The sequence below is a fragment of the Amphibalanus amphitrite genome, unplaced genomic scaffold, assembly GCF_019059575.1.
Source record: "Amphibalanus amphitrite isolate SeventyFive unplaced genomic scaffold, NRLGWU_Aamphi_draft 000019F_arrow, whole genome shotgun sequence".
Taxonomy (NCBI): Eukaryota; Metazoa; Arthropoda; class Thecostraca; order Balanomorpha; family Balanidae; genus Amphibalanus; species Amphibalanus amphitrite.
In genome coordinates, this window is record NW_024881515.1 from 1,588,832 (window position 1) to 1,607,772 (window position 18,941).

The 18,941-nt window shown below is 48.7% G+C and overlaps 1 protein-coding gene across 1 annotated transcript in view; it reads left to right on the forward strand.

Moving 5' to 3' along the window:
- Nucleotides 1–13,553: 13,553 nt before the first annotated feature.
- Nucleotides 13,554–18,941, forward strand: part of LOC122389758 (E3 ubiquitin-protein ligase PDZRN3-B-like) — a 137,929-nt gene continuing 132,541 nt past the window's right edge. The window contains exon 1 of the mRNA XM_043382091.1: nucleotides 13,554–14,786. Within this exon, the coding sequence (XP_043238026.1) occupies nucleotides 14,529–14,786 (258 nt within the window). The 5' untranslated portion in view covers nucleotides 13,554–14,528. The remainder of the gene's footprint in view (nucleotides 14,787–18,941) is intronic.

Genomic DNA, 18,941 nt, shown 5'->3' on the forward strand with positions numbered 1-18,941 from the left:
CGCTCGGAGAGGGTTGATTAATTTTTTTTATCGAATTCGACGGTGCCGAAAGGAGCGCGTATACCGTCGGGTAGTGTGTGCTTGGTGTCTATACGGTAAAGTCTCCTTAGTGTGGCAACTGTAGTCTCTCAGACAGCCACTAAACCATGTGGGACACTATAACTATGTTTTAGTGGGACGCTTGTTTCGTCCCTCTTCCAGGCGTTCATGGGACGATCGTGCCTCGAAAATTGTTCACACATGTGACATCTCGTAAGGCCACATATGTGATTCAAATAGGCACACCGCAGCACCTCGCCCCCCTCCCCTTCGCTTCACGGCATCCTCCTCTCCATCTTCGCGTCATACATCGTTGGCGTTACGCCGGAACAAAGGTGTTCAATGAACACTCCTGTATGAACGCCGCTCATAAGGCTGCCGTTGCCCGTCGTCGGCTGACGGATCCGCGACGGGCCCGACCCGACAATTGTCTCCGGGCGGCAGAGCGCGCTCGCCGGCGTGCCGTCGCTCGCGACTCGGCTCTCTCGTTACCGAGGCACGCGTCCGTCTCTCCGGTCCGTTCAGTGCCGTGCGCGGCGGACCAATTAGAGCTCACTGCAGCGCCTGTCTGAGAACCGGAGATGGTGTGGGGATGCGCTGAAAAAAAAAACGCTACATAGCGGCGTCCAACAGGAAGTGCGCGAGCGAGCACGCAGCGAGGCCTGCATAATACGAGACGCTCGACCAGTTTCGGGTCAGAAGGCCAGGCTGATTGAACACTCGGAGGATTATGTGCAACGGTGCTCTATGATCCGAGGCGACATGTATTCCAGGTTTCTGGTTTCAGGGCGACGGCAAAGCCAGGCGTCTTCCGAGAGCCATGCTGCAAGGCCGTGACTTTAACCTTGCTATTGTGACAACACACTCGGTAGCACTGAGGATCTTCAGCTTAGTGTTTCAGAGTGCAGTCCGCTGGGAGCCCAGGGTAGCAGTGTAGCCCCCATCGGGAATCCCGGTTCTCTGGTGTCGGTGCAATGTCAGTAACGCTTCAGATGTAGCTCTGACGTACATACGTTTACATATTTCGTTTGGTTCCGCCTACCAGACCACTTAAACTGATCTGGCAACAGCACAGCTGAATGCACAACACCAATGTGTCAGATTTGAGTTATGTTTGACTCTAAACGTTCGCAAAGCATGTTGCATTAACGCGCGAGATTCTGCATGAGTCTGCATGATGCATAACTGCAAGAGTCTTAACCGGGTTCATCGCAGCTCTCTCTCCTAACTTCATGTCGAGCGGGGGTTGGATTAATTCTGTAATATTCAAATCTTTAAAGCCTCTTTTTACACAGAAATCCATGCTCTCATTAATGGACGCTGTACACTAAATTTTGATGCTTTTGATTCCGGTGATAACGAGGTCAAATGTCTTGAGATGTTCAAAATTATCGACCTCGCCATGAAACTGTCGGAATTTAATAACATTCTTTCGCTAGAGACTTATGACCGCATTTGTATTGAAGCCCTGTGGAACCATACATGATATTGAATCCGCGGGGCTTCAGTAGGGGAGAGTGGGGCAAAGCGGCCACCCGGGGCAAAGCGGCCATCCATCGTTTTAGCCCTCCACAGCTGGCGTCAGTTCCAATTTATGATTTCCAACTATACTTCTCTTTGCGGTCGTTCGAATGAGCCAGACCGGGGTTTCAGGCCCATCGCCATTGTTCTGTGAAACACGGAAAAGCATTTCTTGCCAGGTTACCAATTATGTTTACAATTTTTAAATGTTATTTTATTCCATAACCATTTGGAATTTTTATACGCGTTTTTGTCCATGCATTGCGTGGTTATCGTACATGCCTTCTACCAATTTTAATGCTTTTTACCCCACTAATAGCTGAGCTGGAATATTTTTGTCTCGGACGGTATGCGCGGGGCAAAGCGGCCGGGGCAAAGTGGCCAGCCCCCAATTGGCCATAAGTTGTTTCCATCTGGATAAAAACATTATTTATATTCAAATGTGTCGTCATGCATTCATCTTGGCCACTTTTCGGTTACATGAGTTACCAAATTATGCAATTAAATGTTTTTCCAAGAAAATTATTTCTTTGTTTAGCAATAGGTGGGAAGATAACAAAGTAAACATCCATCTTCCCTTAAACCTTGTCACCATCAAATACCCTAGTCGTGCATGAGGCAACTATTCTGTTTCTCATATCGGGACTTGAGAAGTCGCCAGTGGCCGCTTTGCCTCAGGGATGGGGCAAAGTGGCCAATATGCTATAGGTTTAAAGTTTTGTCAATATCTCCCATATGTGAACGCCTTTGGAAATGAAACGCAGTTGGAATAAAAGACAATTTAATAGGGATCACATTGGTATAGAAAGAATCTTTCCAAGTTTAAAAATCAAGCGTCGGCATCGTTAGAAACGTTAGGGTGGCCGCTTTGCCCCACTCTCCCCTACATAAGTATGTCTGTTGCAAAGCATGTATTGTGCTCGAGGGCGCAACATCATGTTCTGATTTTTACGCGCAGCATGGCAATGCCAATTTTTTTCTTCGTGGGCTTTCTTTCCTTGAAAATCATCACTCCGTCGATCATTGCCAACAAAGTTGCTACAGCTTGCGTCTCGAAAAGCGAGAAGCATGCCCTTGCAAAGTAATTTAGCCTTTCCACATGAATCAATAAACATTGCTTACGGATTTTCTGAATGTTCATTCTGACAACCGCCGCTTCAGTTTGGAATATTTGACGCGGACGCTTCAAGCATATGAAGTGGATTACATAACTGAAATGCATGCTGCATAATTTAGAGAGTGACAGAATTCATCATGCTTCTAATGTTACACGATAAATCTAGCGACCAGATGCTCAATATTTTATAAGATTGTTCAACATTTAAAATCAAGATAAGTTTTAACAGGCACTACGGACCATTCGAAATGTAATACAAGATGGGGAATAGCCAAGAATAGTGTAGGTACTGCCATTTCCACTCCCAACACATTGATATATGTAATATAAATTGAATTTAAACACAGATATCTGGCCCGAGCTATGAACGGGTTTGGACACTTGCCTGGGTGTGAGCGCTGCCGGCCGAAGTCGCCGACCCGTCGCGTCGAGTGCCGACTCTCGCCTCGGGCGATAGTTTTTGTGATGACCGGTTCATCGGCGACAGAAGACTCCTCCATCATGAACTCTCCACTGGCCCCCGGAGGGGTGACACCACTGAATTCCTCCACCACAGCAGGCTATCCAGACAGCCTGAGTGATTCCAGCTCGATGTCAGGCACAACTCTCCAGTCGAGTTCCAGATGAACTCGGTCGGAAACCGCTCCGGCGCTCGGGCAACCGACCGTGACCTGACCTCGCGTCCCACTGCTGTCGAGCCCCGCTGCTCCGCCCGCCGACGGCCGACTCTGGCGGCGTGCGGGCCTGTCCTCCACCGACCGTACCGACGCGTCGAGTCCGACGGCGGATCGTCGGCACCGACAGACGGCACGGCCACGGATCAGGGTCATGATCGCTCGACGGGCGGCGTGCAGGGCTGGCGCCGCTCGGTCCGGACAGGGCTACAAACGGGGTCAGGACAGACCGGTGCAGCTCGGACAGACCAGCAGTCTACTCCGGACAGATCGACGGACTGGAGAGACCAACTGACAAGGTTAGGACAGACCGGCAATTCGGACAGACCACACGGTCCACCGTGGACGCGGTTCGGACAGACCGACAGTCCATGTGGACAGGCCGACGGGCGAGGTCCGGTCAGAGCGGCGGTTCGAACAGATCGGCAGTCCGGAGTGGACTTCGGATAGACCGACGGACTGATCAGACGAACGGACGAGGTCCGGACAGACCAGCGCGACCCGGACAGACTGCACAGACGAGTTCCGGACAGACGGACAGACGAGTTCCGGATAGGCCGGCGAACAAGGCACGCTTGATTCCCGGTAATCCAGTTCCGATGGCGTCCGCCGGTGGTCGGACACGCTCCTTATCGTAGGACGCCTACCAGAAGGATGTCGTGGTTCTTGGACGACAATCGATCCGGAACGTTCGGCTGAGGATGACAGGCGACAGTTAAACACTGCCACTCAAGAAGTAAGCGCAGGGAGGTGCACGGAAAATCTGGAAGCAGAATGTATTTTAAACTCGGTTGTCCTCAGATGCCAGTTGCCACACCTTTTAAAATATTCAAATATATAATATTCAAATAAAAAAGGGAAAAGACCACATGCTCATTTTGCAAAGCTGGTAAACCGAGGCACTTATCACGAATTTACGAAACGAAGTGCAATATTGTCAAACAATTCGTGCTGCAGTCTTTGACTGTTTCATGTCGTGCAAATGGATAGATAATGTGAATAGCACTGTTTTTTTGCATCTCCTACCACGCCAACCAACCATAACCCGGCGAGTGACCTTTGCTGGCTATCCTATCCTCTATGCCAAGGTGGTCGACCTTGTCAATCGCGCTCTCCGTGCTAAGGCCACCCTTGACCTGCATTCCGATCGTCGCTTGCACACCCTCTCCGCAGTGACATCTATGGCATGTGCCCCCTCCCTGCCCCAGGGGCAGGTTCAGCGCCGCGGGGAGGGGGGGGGGGGGCGACCACAGTGTCACGGGCAGGCTCGCACCTCTCGGAGACTGGCCGGCTGCCAGAGGTCGGCTGGCACTGACACCGAGCTGAGCCGTCCCTATGGCAGCCGCACCTGGCCCAGACACGCGCCTCAAAGGTGCGGTGAGGCTGAGCTGCGCTGAGCTGGGCGCGCACACCGGGTGGTCACCAACCCCGCTGCTGAATGGCGTCCCATAGGAGCAGACTGTGGTGAAGCTGTTCTGAGCATTGAGCAAGGAATGGCCCATCAGCAGTGATCTGACGAAAGGCAATGGTCTTCATACATTGTATAGGTGCACACTGTTTGAACTACCGAGCTATCTAGCGACATCCGAGAGGGGATTGCTTTTTCTTGGGGTAAGCTCCGCAAAAATTACTTTGTTCGATTTTTATCACCATTGACTTGTTCTTCTTGCTGTATGCCTAAATTTGAGAGATAATATGTCAAGGGTTCGATGTAATTTTGTTGGTGCGCTCAACTGAAACAGGTATTGCCAGTAGCCTGATTGTGACTGGCTAGACTAGAGCACGTCTCTTGGTTTGACAGCGATTTGTGTGTTTGCTGGTATGTGACACCTAAGCCTATTTGGCAAGCGCAACCCGTTTTAGTTATGCAACGATTGTTTTTATTGTCCATCTCATGGGCCAGGCCCGCGGGTCCTATGACCAATTTGGCAGTGCGGCGCTGCTCTGGTGGGGGCCCGGCCGTCTCGGGAGTTCTCGAACAGTGCGGAATGTTTAGTTTGGTCCGCGCCCGACCGATCTGTCCTGGGCGTAGCGGTGGCCGAAGGACACCACAGAGCTGCGACGGCAGACACCACTGCTGCCATGTGTTGGACGCGAACCAATGAAGCGGGAGGAGGCGGACCGGGTGGTGAGGGGGCTCTCAGGGGAGTTCTCAGCAGACAGAGCATTTGTCTGCAGGGAATACCTCGGCGCGGGACGGTACCGCCGGGAATTTCTCACTCCCGTGATGTGGGGAGGGAGTCGGTTGTCGCCATGCGGACGGGAGCTCCGTAGCGCCAGTCAGCTCGGAGTGAGGCCTGGGGTATAGGGTTTCGACAGCCGATGCTGTTGGACGTGGGATGGGAGATACGAAGTAGTACTTGTAGGACAAAGAAGCAGAGCTGAGTACCTATAAAACATTTTAAGCTGGGTAACTAATCCTAAAATAATGTTCAGACTTTAATTCATGGCATGCAGTGCTATTATTCAAAGCGGTCGAACGCTTTGGTATGCCGTCTCAAAGGTGCAACTGCAAAAAAAAATTGTGCACAATTTTACTTAACTGTCGTCACTAGACATAGGCGGCGGAACGCGGGGGGCACCGTGCCTCCCTTTGATTTTGGCATTTTAACATTAGCCCTATGGGCGTTGCATGGAAAGAATGGGACCAAAAGTCGGCATTGCCCCCCCCCCCCCTTAATCGAAGGTGTTCCGCCGCTACTGTCACTAGACATTTGGTGACGACAGTTATATGATTGTTTTGAATAAATAATTGTTCGGAACGATTATTTTAAATGAAGAATATAGAGAAATTGTTTTGATGCTTATCTCATTTGATTAATCCGCTCCCGGGTGGTTCATCAGCCAACTTCGTCATGGTGGGACGGGGGCAGGGGCTTCGTAAATGGCCACATCTGATTATATTAAAAACTAAGAGAGAAAGACACGGTAAAGAGCGATCGGTAAATTCATCAAATGCCTATTTTCAAAAGTGTTTAGGGTCATTTTTTTATCTTAATATAATTGAAAGTCATCGAAGATCAAAGCTTTCCATTTTGAGGGTTTTGTAGAAACTCGTGAACTTATGAGACAGCAGGGTTCTAAAAGGCACCTTCACTTCAGTAACATGTTCTCACGTTTGACCTCACGTCAATGGTGTGAGCTACACAGTGCACAGGGCAAAGTTTTATAACTAATGAACGTTTTTTAGTGGACAATTTTTCTGCGTTAGTTTTTGACACATTATTCGATTTCCTTTACCTCTTTCGGATTCCTCTTGCAGAGGTGCATCGAATAATATTATTTTGACCTGAAAATACCAAATTTAAAAATTAACTTCTGCTCAAGGTCTTGACCCGACTCAAATGTGTTTTCTGCATTTCTTAATATAGATATATGAAATACGAAAGCTTAAGTATTTTTGGTCCTCCAAAAGTGCGATAATCATTGGGCATTAGGTCCTACATTAGGCCCATATGGCCAGTCTCGCAGGTGGAAAACTCCAAGGCTGCGGGGACGCTCGGACGTCTGCCATCTGGGCCACCTCGTGGTCGGGCTGTCGCCTTGGCCAGGGTCTGTATTTTTCCACACCGTGCCCTGACGGCCGGCCAACTGTAATTTGACGTCACTGGTCACTGGTGGTGCCAAAAGTGACGTAATTTTCGGCCACGTCAAACGTCAGACGAGATCGAATGGACCTCCCCGCGTGCTGCGGTCAGGTTGGACTGCGAGGAATGTGCTCACCGTAATGGATGCTGCACTTCAGGATGCCTACATGGTTTGTTTTAAATTTAGCAAACCGGTCGAGTATGTAAATGTCGCGTTTTATTGGCAAGCGCGACTTGAGCATTGGTGATTGGGTCCCTTCACCTGCGCCCTGATGGGAGGCCATTTTGCCCCCCCCCCTGGTCTCTCTTGAATAGCGAAAAACGGTGGCGCGCAGAGCCGCCAAATTTTCAGTACCTTCCGAGACATAAATTTGACACCTTCGCACATAATTTTAAGTCAAAGGTCACCTTAGGTCGGGAGTTATTGAGATGAAAATGAGGTCATGTTTGAATAAAAATTAGCTCAAATCACGAGATCTTGAAACGTTCACAAAAGCGACAGTTAACGAGCAATTTCAAAGTTCTTTATGTGGTCGTGTAGAGAAAAGATAACGCTACACACCATGCTATCTCGAATTTTCTATAATTTGGTTTTGCAAAAATTTGTTTTTCAAAAACTCAAGTTTTTCGATTTTTTAATTTGCTTTTGTTTCCATTTTTTAATTGGAATATACGTATTAAAACACTCTTCTCGAAGCTGGAAGGATGATATGAATTAAGATAGACATTGGTCTGGGCAGCCATCCTAGTGCACCGTCGAGACTGCGCCAGTCTCGATGGAGATGCTACCCAGTCTCGCAAACGGTCAGCACACCGCACGTGAGCCTGCTTCTGAGGAGCTATGAGCTACTCTCGTTGGATAAAGGTCCAGCCCGGATCACTGGGAGGCTAGTGGTGTGGAGAAGGATTTGATTCTTCTGAGGATTGAAAAACTGAGCGGTGAAAGAAGACACGTAATTCGATATTCTACACTACACGCCACAGTAATTTTCGCCGCAAGTCGCTGGTGAATAATATTCACTGAATATGTGACCTCCGCTGACCTGGGCACTGCAGCATGACATATCCAGAAAATCAACGCACTAGGCCCCAGCCTGGATTGAGCCCAGATTCGATTCGGCACATCTCGGGTCGACTTGGAACTTTCACGCGGAGAGCCCTTGACGTAAAAATAGAACCCAGGCTCGCGCGCCCGCGCTCAGATCTCAGCTGAAGTGGTCTGTCCGCGATTCTGTCAGATAACGCAGCGCCTCTGGCGGGATTGCACTGAGCCTGAGCTTCTAAAATTCAGTCGATAGGTGTCAGCAGCATCTGGCCTGGGTGGACCGACGAGGACCGCACTGAGAAATGAGAACCGGGACTGAGCTGTGCTGCTGCAGTGTTTGATGCGTTGTGTTTATGCTTGCGCCGTCATCTCGCTGCCGCTCATATCGCGGTCGTCACTTTCAAGTTTCACGAATTGTCATTCACCAGGTGGTAAACTGTAAAGAAAAACTCCCACCGTAACCGCCAAGCCAAGAGGAGGGACTGTGGCTGCACCATCCGACCCCGGACCCAGTCCAAAGGCGGAGCGTTAACTGGTCCGTCGGTATATTGAGGTAACTCTCGATCTCGTCCTCAGACCGTTGACCGTTGCTAAAGAAAAGAAATGATTCAAATTAGCATACAGCGATAACAAAATACGTGGGAAACAAAGGGAGGGAAAGTAAACGAAAACAAACAAGGGAACCACCGTGCACCGTTGCTTATACAATATTGCGCTATCAAACCGTTCATACAGTTACAGTTCGGCTACAATTCAGCCAGATCATAGAGTTCATCAATCCTGTGCCGATTATCAAGCATGATCAAGGCCCTATTTACGCCGCAATAACAATCTAACAGGCACCTACCGGCAAGTTACGCCTCCTGAGCCCTCCAAAACCCCGCTCGGCCACATGCCTCACGTCGGCCGCTCAAATCATCCTTTGAACAAGCGGCAGGTTACCAGCATGGCCAGACAAATCTGGAGCTAATCGCTGTCTTTCCCTCCAGCGCTACACCAATACATGAGATATTCAAACAAACCATTGCGTACAGTGAGGCTATAACAAAATCAATGCCGACAAAACCACCCAGGATTATTATCCAACTCACCATTATTGACGCGGGAGCACACACATCGCACCACACCCTAGCCGGGGGACCGAATGGCGGCGCAGCGCCGATGCTGACCTGACCCAGCTCGCTGTCACGCCATAATGTTCCTACGCGACACGCACTTGAAAGTCGCATGATTACGAAACAGTCTCACCGAACATAATAATTACATCGAAATATGCTGCGTTCTCCATTAAGATAATTTACGTGCAATTTTATAACAATTTCATAATAACAATCGCTTGGCGCTGGTACTACTTTAATGATACGCCGCGCTGGCCCGGGTCACCGAACATTCTCGACCCGGCCGGCTGGCACCGAGCCAACTCGATAGAACGGTGGACGCAAGCGCACGGTGGAACAGATACAAAAGGACAATGGGATAAAATGAAATGGTAAGGAACGAAAAACACTGAATAGGATAAAAACGATGCGGCGCCTACAGGGACCATCCTTAGCATCCCCTCTCCTATCGTGCCCTCCTGCCTCCCCATGAGTCTTCCAACTAATCGGTAATCCCAAGGCATCCGTCCACTATCAATAAGACGACTAAGATCAAAGCATCTGCGTCTTAGATTATGCACTACCCTGGCCGGTCTGCACCTCAGCAGATAACCTACCCACCACGCCAGGTGGAGTGCATACGTTTGAAAGGAGCTCTTCCATCCAAGGGCGGCTGTTTGAGCGTCCGAGTAGCCTGTCCCACAACGGAACGCCAGTTCCAGGATCTAGTTGCTGTGGCGCAGCTGTCAGTGGTCGAATCAGCTCAATGTCACCACCTCCTTTTGTTTTCCTCTAGTCCCACGACCCTGCTATGACCTAATTAGCAAAAGATAAGTAAATAAATAAATAATTTATTGAATAAATAGATAGATAAATAAATAAATAAATAAATAAATAAATAAATAAATAAATAAATAGATAGATTAACAATTAAGGAACAAACAAGCCAGTAAACAAAAACCGACAGAGCTTATAAATCTCGTATATTATATAGTGAGCAATGCTTTAATTTGAAGTCCGTGAATTTTTAGTCTTCGAACGCCGTTTACCGCTTGTCGCTACGTGGCCGAGGAGCTCTGACAGGGTATAAAATAACCCAGCCTCAGTTTGTAACGATCGGACTACCGCGACCACCCTGACACGAATTATCCTCATTAACCACGCCCTGTGGGGGGAAGGGGGTTGAAGAACACCCCCTGCGGTTTTTCGTAAATATCTAAAAAGAAACTGCGGTGCTCCCGCCGCCGTTTTTCGCACGCATTATCATACATCTTTTCTGCACATTCTGTGACATTTTCAGACCAAGGTCATTCAAGGTCAGGTCACCAGGTCCCGTCAAGTGACCTCACCTCATAAATTGGTGCCTGAATTAGCTACATCGGGTGACCGATCGCTTTGAAACTTTTAGCGATTGATAAGAGCAAAAAAGAGCAAAAGCATATACAAAATGTACCTCTCGGAATTTTGATGTCGGTGACCTAAGATCAGGTCAATTTTGCGACCTCCAATTCTCCATTAGAAGTCAACGGGAGAAAATCGAAATACGCCTCCTTATGGACAAATGTCATTCTAAACACTCTCAAATACCGGATTACAAGTAAACATGACAAACTGAATTAGAAAATGGCACCCGTGGCCCGTGACCCCTCCTTATGTCCCTGCTAGGTCATCGCAAGTCACGAATGGTATCTAATAGTTTTTTTCGCGAATACAGTTTCATATATGTAGGCATGCTAGAGCGATGAAAACGCCCTAGATGTGTCCAGCTCGACGATACGGATCGACTGATATGCAACATGACCTTTTTCGGTCGGTCAGGTCAGGTTTTTCTTTTCGGTGTCATAACTGACCTGAGGTCAAATATTCAAGTTGACCTTTCAAGGTCAAGTTATAGATCATTTGATGCGCCTTGACGAGAGGAACACGATGCCGGTAAAAGTAAACTCGTGTAAGTTTTGAGTCAAAAGTTTTGGAGGAAAATGTTTCTTGCAAAAATTGTCTATTTTGGCAGTTCTTGCCCCCTGAAGGCAACATGGTTGACCTAAGGTCAACTCTTAGAGAAATGTCCAGAAAGAGCGTTAATAGTCTATCAAATGCGCTATTCTGGGCATGCAGCTCTATTGGTCTCCGACTTACTGGCCGGTTTGTTGAAAATTGTGACAATCGACCTGAAAATTAATGCAATTTGGCCTTCAATTACCTCTGGTGACCTGACATTTGACCTGACCAAAAATTGACCAAGGTAATTTCGTTATTATTTTTGACGCTCTTCCGAACGCCTCCTACCCCGTATCGCTACGTGTGGCCCAGGAGCCCAGTTAGAGGGGGAGGGAGTTTGTTCAAACAGCCCTACCCCAGCAGGGCGTGGAAATCCAGGAGCCCCAGTGACGCGGGTTGAAAACGCTTACAATCCGTGCATTTGATACGGCTGTAAGAAGACCTTGCCCTGCCATATTTTGCGCTACTCGCTCGATGGTACCGCTTTTTGATAGAAGGGATGCATTATAGCTGCATAGATGCATACTGCATAGGGATGCATGCATAGTTGGATAATGTTGATTTTTGTTTTCGATGCTTTGCACGCCTCACATTCTTTCCTTGCACCATACAAACGAGGCACATTTTGAGGTCAATTGAAATGTTTAAGCATTCGCTGCTCATTTAAAAAAAGTGCATTCATTGCAGTTCATGTACTTGATACTTCTGCATTGTGTTCAATGTGCCCGGTTCCGTATCCCTCGTCACTCTTCTTATGTATCAATGTACATACCTATGTATTATGTAGGTGTACACTACATATGTATTTGGTGACTGTGGTCCTCTGGCGACGTCGGAGCCAATTCTTACCGCGCTGCCAGACAAGACAGTCGACGGACCCGCCCTGTCCAGCAGCTAGCTCTGCCTAGCCTTACAGCGCCGTTCGGCTCATCGTCCAAAGTCTGGATATGGTCGCAGACCGACTGTCGCCGGAGTTTGCATGCTAACAGTCGTGTCGATGTCGGCTTCTGAGAGCTCGGCCGGCCTGGGACTCATTTATGATGTTTTTAGCGTTAAAGCTAACGGCGAGGAATGAGACGGGGATCTCTGAGCAACTGTAAACGGACTCCGACTGCTTCTGCTGCTGACTTAGCTGCTCGGTGACATTTTCTCAAGCATGGGCAGAGACATATTTGGAAGTTGATCGCTACGTTTGTTATCGCAATAGCCCTGCAACCATATAAATAAACAAAAAATGAATAAGTAGCCATAATCTAGGTGACGTGGGGGATCAGTGTGACCAATTTTAAAAGTCCATTTCATACGCTGCGACTTTTAGGAGCTACATTATTTACGCATCGATGCGGCTTACAGTATCTTCATACAGTAAATTTGTCCTTGCGAACTGACCTCTCCCGACGCTGCCACTATAGAGAGGTGGAGATGCGACCACATCTCAGTGCACCCGTCCCGGTGCTGCGGTCGCCGTCGGGACCACACGGGCTGCAGCCTCACCAGTCGCGCGTGACATAGGCCCGCTGGTGTCTGTGTGTCGTCAGTCGCCGTCCGCCGACCCGTCGTCACCTCTGCCCCCTCCCCTCCCCTCTCCCCTTCCGGCCGGCGGCGTCTGTGTCACCCGCGTCCGCCTGGCGACTCTGAGCCTGCTTTCAAGCGGAGCGGCCGACCGCGTCTCACAGAGACGGCCGACTGTCACAGCATCATCAGCGTGAAAGGCGACATTTGCATCTGTGAAAAAATGAATGCATGGAGAATGGCACAAAAGCCGGCGCAGTCTGGATCCGATCGGACTGAAACGCGCCGGAAATGTCAACGGGCGCAGCGCGCGGCCGGACCAGCGCAGCTACGGAGGACGTGTTCGCAGAATTCCTTGGGCGAATCACTGAACCGACGCTCGCCATCACTTCCGAATGCGGCCATTAGCCATCGATTTGTGTCATAAATCTTGGACGAGGAAGAATTGAAACCAGAGTGCGATCGCTTGGTCGTAGTTACGAACATCTATCTTTGCGAGTTAAATATGAACGCTCCCGAATTCTGATCCCAGTGTTCCTCCCAGCGAAAGGGGAGCTTCATACTTAGATGTCATCGTTATTTAAACGCTGATCATGCTACATTTCTACAAAATTGCCGGTGACATCGTACATCATAACATGCTTGCAGATTTTAATTACATATATTGCAGATTTCACTGACGCCATTTATACGCACTGTCACCCTTCCAAACCATCATCTGCAACTGATGATTTAATTAAAATCCCGACACTCCCTCTGACTTCTTCCGACTCCGGGCTGTCACCTAACCCTGACTCAGCCAATCTGCACGCATGAGCGATGTCTGTCGTACTCGGCTAATTGACGACGGCGACGGGAGAGGCGCGGGCGGCGACGATCCGACGCGTCCCCGACCGACGGGAGGCGGGCGCGTGCCGTCCCGTCGGCGGCTGTCCGCCCGGCCGTCGACGCCGGCGGCAGTCGGCCGACGGCTTCCGGCGCGCGCGGGACCAGAGGAGGGGAGCGCTGAGCCCGCCGCGGACCGGGCAGGGCCCTGTGACGAGGCAGAGACGCGAGACGCGCCCCGTGGCGCGCAGTGGCGACCCAGCGCCGCCGCCGTCAGTTGTCAGTCGCTCAGTGAGGCGATAGGGCCGCTCTATCACGCTGTCTCGGCGGCCACATCGGACGGAGTCAAGCGCGCGGCGCGCGGCGCACGCACACGCGTCGGCCGTGTGTATAGGAGCGGTACGGCGACTGGGCCCGACCGCGTCACCTGAGCCTATTATTGTTTGGCGTCGTTCGGCGCCGTGTTTATGGCGGCGGCAAATATTTTGCCAATGTTTCTAAAATAGAGCGGAAAGGTCGCTCGTCTTACCTGCGGCGCGCCGAGCCGGCCGGTTTTTGCACGTGCGGCCGACTTTGTAAACAGCTGGGCGGCGCGAGTGCGCGCGAGCGCCGCGCGGCGGACGGCGGACAGTGAGGCGCACATCGCTGGCCGGTGCTGGTCGTTCGTGCTGGTCGTATGCGCTGGTCGCGCTGGTCGTGTGAGCTGGTCGTGCTGGTCGTATGAGCTGGTTGAGCGGAGAGATGAAGTGAACGTCAGATCAACAACTGTGAATCTCTCAGACGAGTGAGGAGGTGTGGTGTTACTGGAGCGGGAACTGCTCGAGTGGATTGGTGTCTGGTGAAGACGGCAGTGGTGCAATGGTGATGCATTAGTGTCTCGCTGCAGGAGACAGGCGTGGATAACAATCAGTCGCGATATTGCCGGAGCTGGCTGTGTTTGCGAAGCCATAGCGAGGCGTATGCACTGACGCGTGACCGAATATCGACGTTCTGCTTCATCAAGAGCTGGTGGGCGGTGATCTCTGTGTTTTCTGCGACTTCTATCGGTTCCAGTGAAGTGTGCAGGCTGACTGGCAGTGGCGGCAGTGTTCCTCTGTGTCTGAGGCGGTGGTGATGGCGGTCTCGGGCGGGGCCGAGCCGCCCCTCTCCCCCGACTCGCCCCCCGCTCTACCCGTGGTGTACGAGCGCGACCCGCGCCTGCACGACTGCGCGCTGCTGCTGCAGAACTATGTGCAGGCGCAGCAGCAGCAGATCAGTATACTGGAGCGCAGCCTCGCCGACATGGCGCGCAACTTCGGCCAGAGGGAGCAGGCCCTGCTCGGCCAGATCCGCGACCTCACCCACCAGCTCAGCCGGCTGGCAGCCGAAAAGGTCGGTCCAAGGGAGATGAGGAAGGGCTGGGTCAGGGTATGCGAGAGGAGAGAAGACTCTAGCCCAGTCAGATCTGCGACTTCAACCACTAGCTCAGCTAGTGGGTGAAGACCTAAGTGACCGGTCAGCTGGGTGCATCCAAAATGGTCGGTCCATGGGGGTTAGATAAGGAAGTAAGAGGTTAGGAGGGGAGAGGAGAGGAGAGCTGTTCGGTCAGAGACGCGAGCTTACTCTCCAATCCAACAGGATCGAATGATCGGTCCATGGGGGATGGGGAGGACTGGAGCCTGGTCTGGGGGAGAAAAGCCCCACCAATCAACTGGATATCAGGTCACCTTGGAGAAATCCCGTCAGGACAGCAGGATGATGCCGTGCATGATGCATATGTTGTGCTCACCAGCAGACATGTGCATGGATCCGAGTGCTGGATCTATGATCTCAGTGGATCTCGGAGCAAACTGCAGGCTAGGATCCATGATCTCAACGGATCGGGCATGAAAAACTTATCCTGGATCTATGATCTCATAGGATCTGACGATAAAACAAGAACGTGGATCTATGATCTGAGTAGACCCCGCCATGCAAAACATTTGAGGTTTCCAAGTGTTTTTTAGTCAATAAGTGCAAAAAAATATGGATTATGACGTGCAATCACATAAAATCACTAAAACATGACGTTTGTGAGCTGCAACAAGTGATTTTTTTTATGTTTCTGTGTTGACACGTAAATGAGGGTCTATGATATCAATAGATATCAAGCAAAAAATTAGATTCGGAATGATCCCTACGGATGATATTTATTCACTTTCGATGATAACACAAAAGCAAATATTCTAAATAGCCAGACGTTTCGGCCTCAGGGTGCCTTCGTCAGTGACAATACCGAGATACTAATACATTAATAAATTAATCAATATAATCTTTTACACTTTCAAAATACACATCTACATATCAAAATACACTTTCTAAATACACATTCATATGTGTATTTTGAAAGTGTAAAAGATTATATTGATTAATTTATTAATGTATTAGTATCTCGGTATTGTCACTGACGAAGGCATCCTGAGGCCGAAACGTCTGGCTATTTAGAATATTTGCTTTTGTGTTATCATCGAAAGTGAATAAATATCACAATGTCTGACACGATACATCCCTACGGATCTCTGGACAAATCAAAGAGCTGGATCTATGATCCCGTCGGATCCTAAATCAAGATCCGTGGGATCAGATCCCAGATCCATTTTCTCAGATCCAACACTGAAAACTTTTTTACCACCTCCTGGAGGATTCATTTTTACCGAACCCGCAAGACAAGAGTATATTTAAAGGGTACGTCGCTGCTACCATTATGTGCATGGTAACGGTACGTGGGTAAATTGAAGTTATTCGCCAGCAAAGAGTATTATTACCATGTAAATATCAATAGGTATTACTCTCGCAATCCTGAACAGGACGAAAACTCTTTCCTCCTAGGTATTGTGACTCGTGTGCAGGTGGTCGTTCCATGCGTGGATCTTGTTTACCCTCGTGAATATAATATTTGAAAGAGTATCAATCAGCCAATCAAAAACGAGATCGGCCGTTTGAAGGTTGAAGGCCGCGCGCATCTGTCAGTTTTCCGCCGTTAGTCTCCGAGAGAGGGTGTGCGCAGTGTCGGTGTGGCGCGAGGTGGCCGTTGGTGATTGTGCTTGTGTGCTGTTCATCGCCTATAGAGCCTCTGCGGACATTTTATTGTAAGTACCGATGTGATGGAGCATTACGTGCTGTTGAGTGGTGCTAGTTTGATCTGGCTTACAGATCCCGCGCACGGCCACGTGGCAGAGTGTTGTAAGTATAGGTGCATAAACTTTGTTGTGATGCATTTTGTTGGTGACTTAGAAATAGATATATACTGTAGTGATGCAGTTTTATTATCCCACGTAGACGGGCGACCATCCAGGAACGCTGCCGTTCACTTCAAATGTTGTGGGCTGGGCCTTATCCAATTTGAGGGAGCTGAATTCTTATTCATATTCAAGCATTCATTTTGAGTATTCGTATTCAAGTTGCATTCAAGTTGTATCGTGATGTTTGTTTACCGCGTGTGCATCGCTGAACGCGTATGAATAAGTGGAGTCTCACAATGTTCATGGCTGCAGTGAACCCCTCGTATTGTTTGTACGGAATGCCAAATATGTATTGTTGCTCTTGAAGCATGTTTTTTAGTTGATGAGCTCCGGTTAACAGAAGCTTCGCGAAGCTTCTGAAGAGCGTCTGTGGGTCCGTTACCATCCTCTGGGGGGTTTACACTAAAGGAAAGCGTAAACATTACCATGTCACTAAGGGTAAGCCAGAAGAATATGCTCTCTGTAAGGTGGTAAATCACAGAGTAGATGGCATGCTACTCTTTAGAGGAGGGTCCCGTTAAAAAGTTACCCTTCCACAGCGTGTAACTTCGAAAATGTTGCCCTCTAGACGAGAGTAAATCAAAAGAGTTTACCATACAGAAGATGGTAAAAAACGTCTGTGTGTCACGTTACCCCTCCCTGACGAGTTTACTCTCCATGAAAGAGTAAAATTTACCATCTGGAGGGTGGTAAAAAACGTCTGTGTGTCAAGCTATCCGTCGAGACCGTTGTGACGCATACCGTACTTTTGACGTATAAAGTTTTATAGTGTTTCGAGCTAGCCTGAGCTAGGCTGAGTTGTCTCACCTTTCAAGTGATCGGCTGTGATGTATCACATTAGTGTTGCAGTGTACTTGCGTTGTTGTTTCGACAATACAGAGCATACTTATGAAGACAGTGAATGTTGGTTGTTGGTTGTATTATAGGACTGCGTAGAGAATAGGTGTTAGTGTCTGGTATTCGTGTCATTGATGTGTAATGTTGCGCTCACCTTATATTTTTCATTGACAATTTAAAAAATTAGTGGGGATACAAATCCACTTTTCCGCCTAATTTTTAAATTTTCATGTCAAATAAGGTGCCTCCACGGAGAACACGATACGAGTTTACTCTGTATGGTAGGGTAAACCATTACCCTTGCAATGACTCCTTGCAAGAGTGTAAAATTTACTCCGATGTGAAGGGTCAGTTGGATTTTTTACTATTCTCGTCGGGGTAAATACCCAAGGAGTACAATTATTTTACCCTACTGACGATATTTTAGGGGACGTGTTATTCTCGGAACGAGAGTAAATTGAAGAAGTTACCACCTGGGAAGGAGTAAAAACAAAGTTTTTACCCTCTCGAGAGTGGTAAAAAACGTCTGTGGACGTCTTACTCTTTCCTGGAGGGTGAACTCCCCAGGAATGAGTATATTTACTCCATGGTGGTGGGTAAAATCAAAGTGTTACCCTTCAGCCAAGAGTAAAACAACGGATTTACCACCTGGGAAGGAGTAAATACAAAGTTTTTACCCTCTGGAGAGTGGTAAAAAACGTCTGTGGACACCTTACTCTTTCCTGGGGGTTAAACTCCCCGGGAAGGAATATATTTACTCCGTGGTGGTGGGTAATACCAAAGTGTTACCCTTAAGTCAAGAGTAAAATAACGGATTTATCCTCTGGAAGAGAATAAATTAGAAGAGTTTACCCCGTGGTACGTGGTAAAAAACGTCTGCGTGCCTCGTACTCCCTCCCAGCGGATTTACTCTCCAGGGGAGAGTAAAAAAGTTTTCAGTGAAGCACATGTCTGCTCACCAGGATATGAGGAACTTGCGAGGTCTGTGCGAAGCATGATGTGCTGCCCTCAATGAAAAGGAAAGAGAATACGCTAGATACACGCTTTTTCACGCAATACACACTGACCGTGTGAAGTGAATAAAGGCACAACGAGGCTGGTAAGACATTGAAGCCATGTTTACGGTTTTTTAGCTTTATACGCTGAATATTTATTTTCCTTGGCCATTATTGCTTAAAATGAAAGTTCACTTGCTTTGCAAAGATTTATGCTTAATCAAACAATCATACTTATATGCAATAATTTTTTATCGCAATATTATTTATTTTCATTGGTATGAATTACTTGCATACGTATACTCATTTAGTCGTATGCACTATGCATACAGGCCACTCTTTGTTTCATGTTTAAGACGTTGAGAAGATTCATAAATACTAGAGCAGTTTTGAATATGCGAACAGCCTAAGCACATCCTGACATTTTTATATCC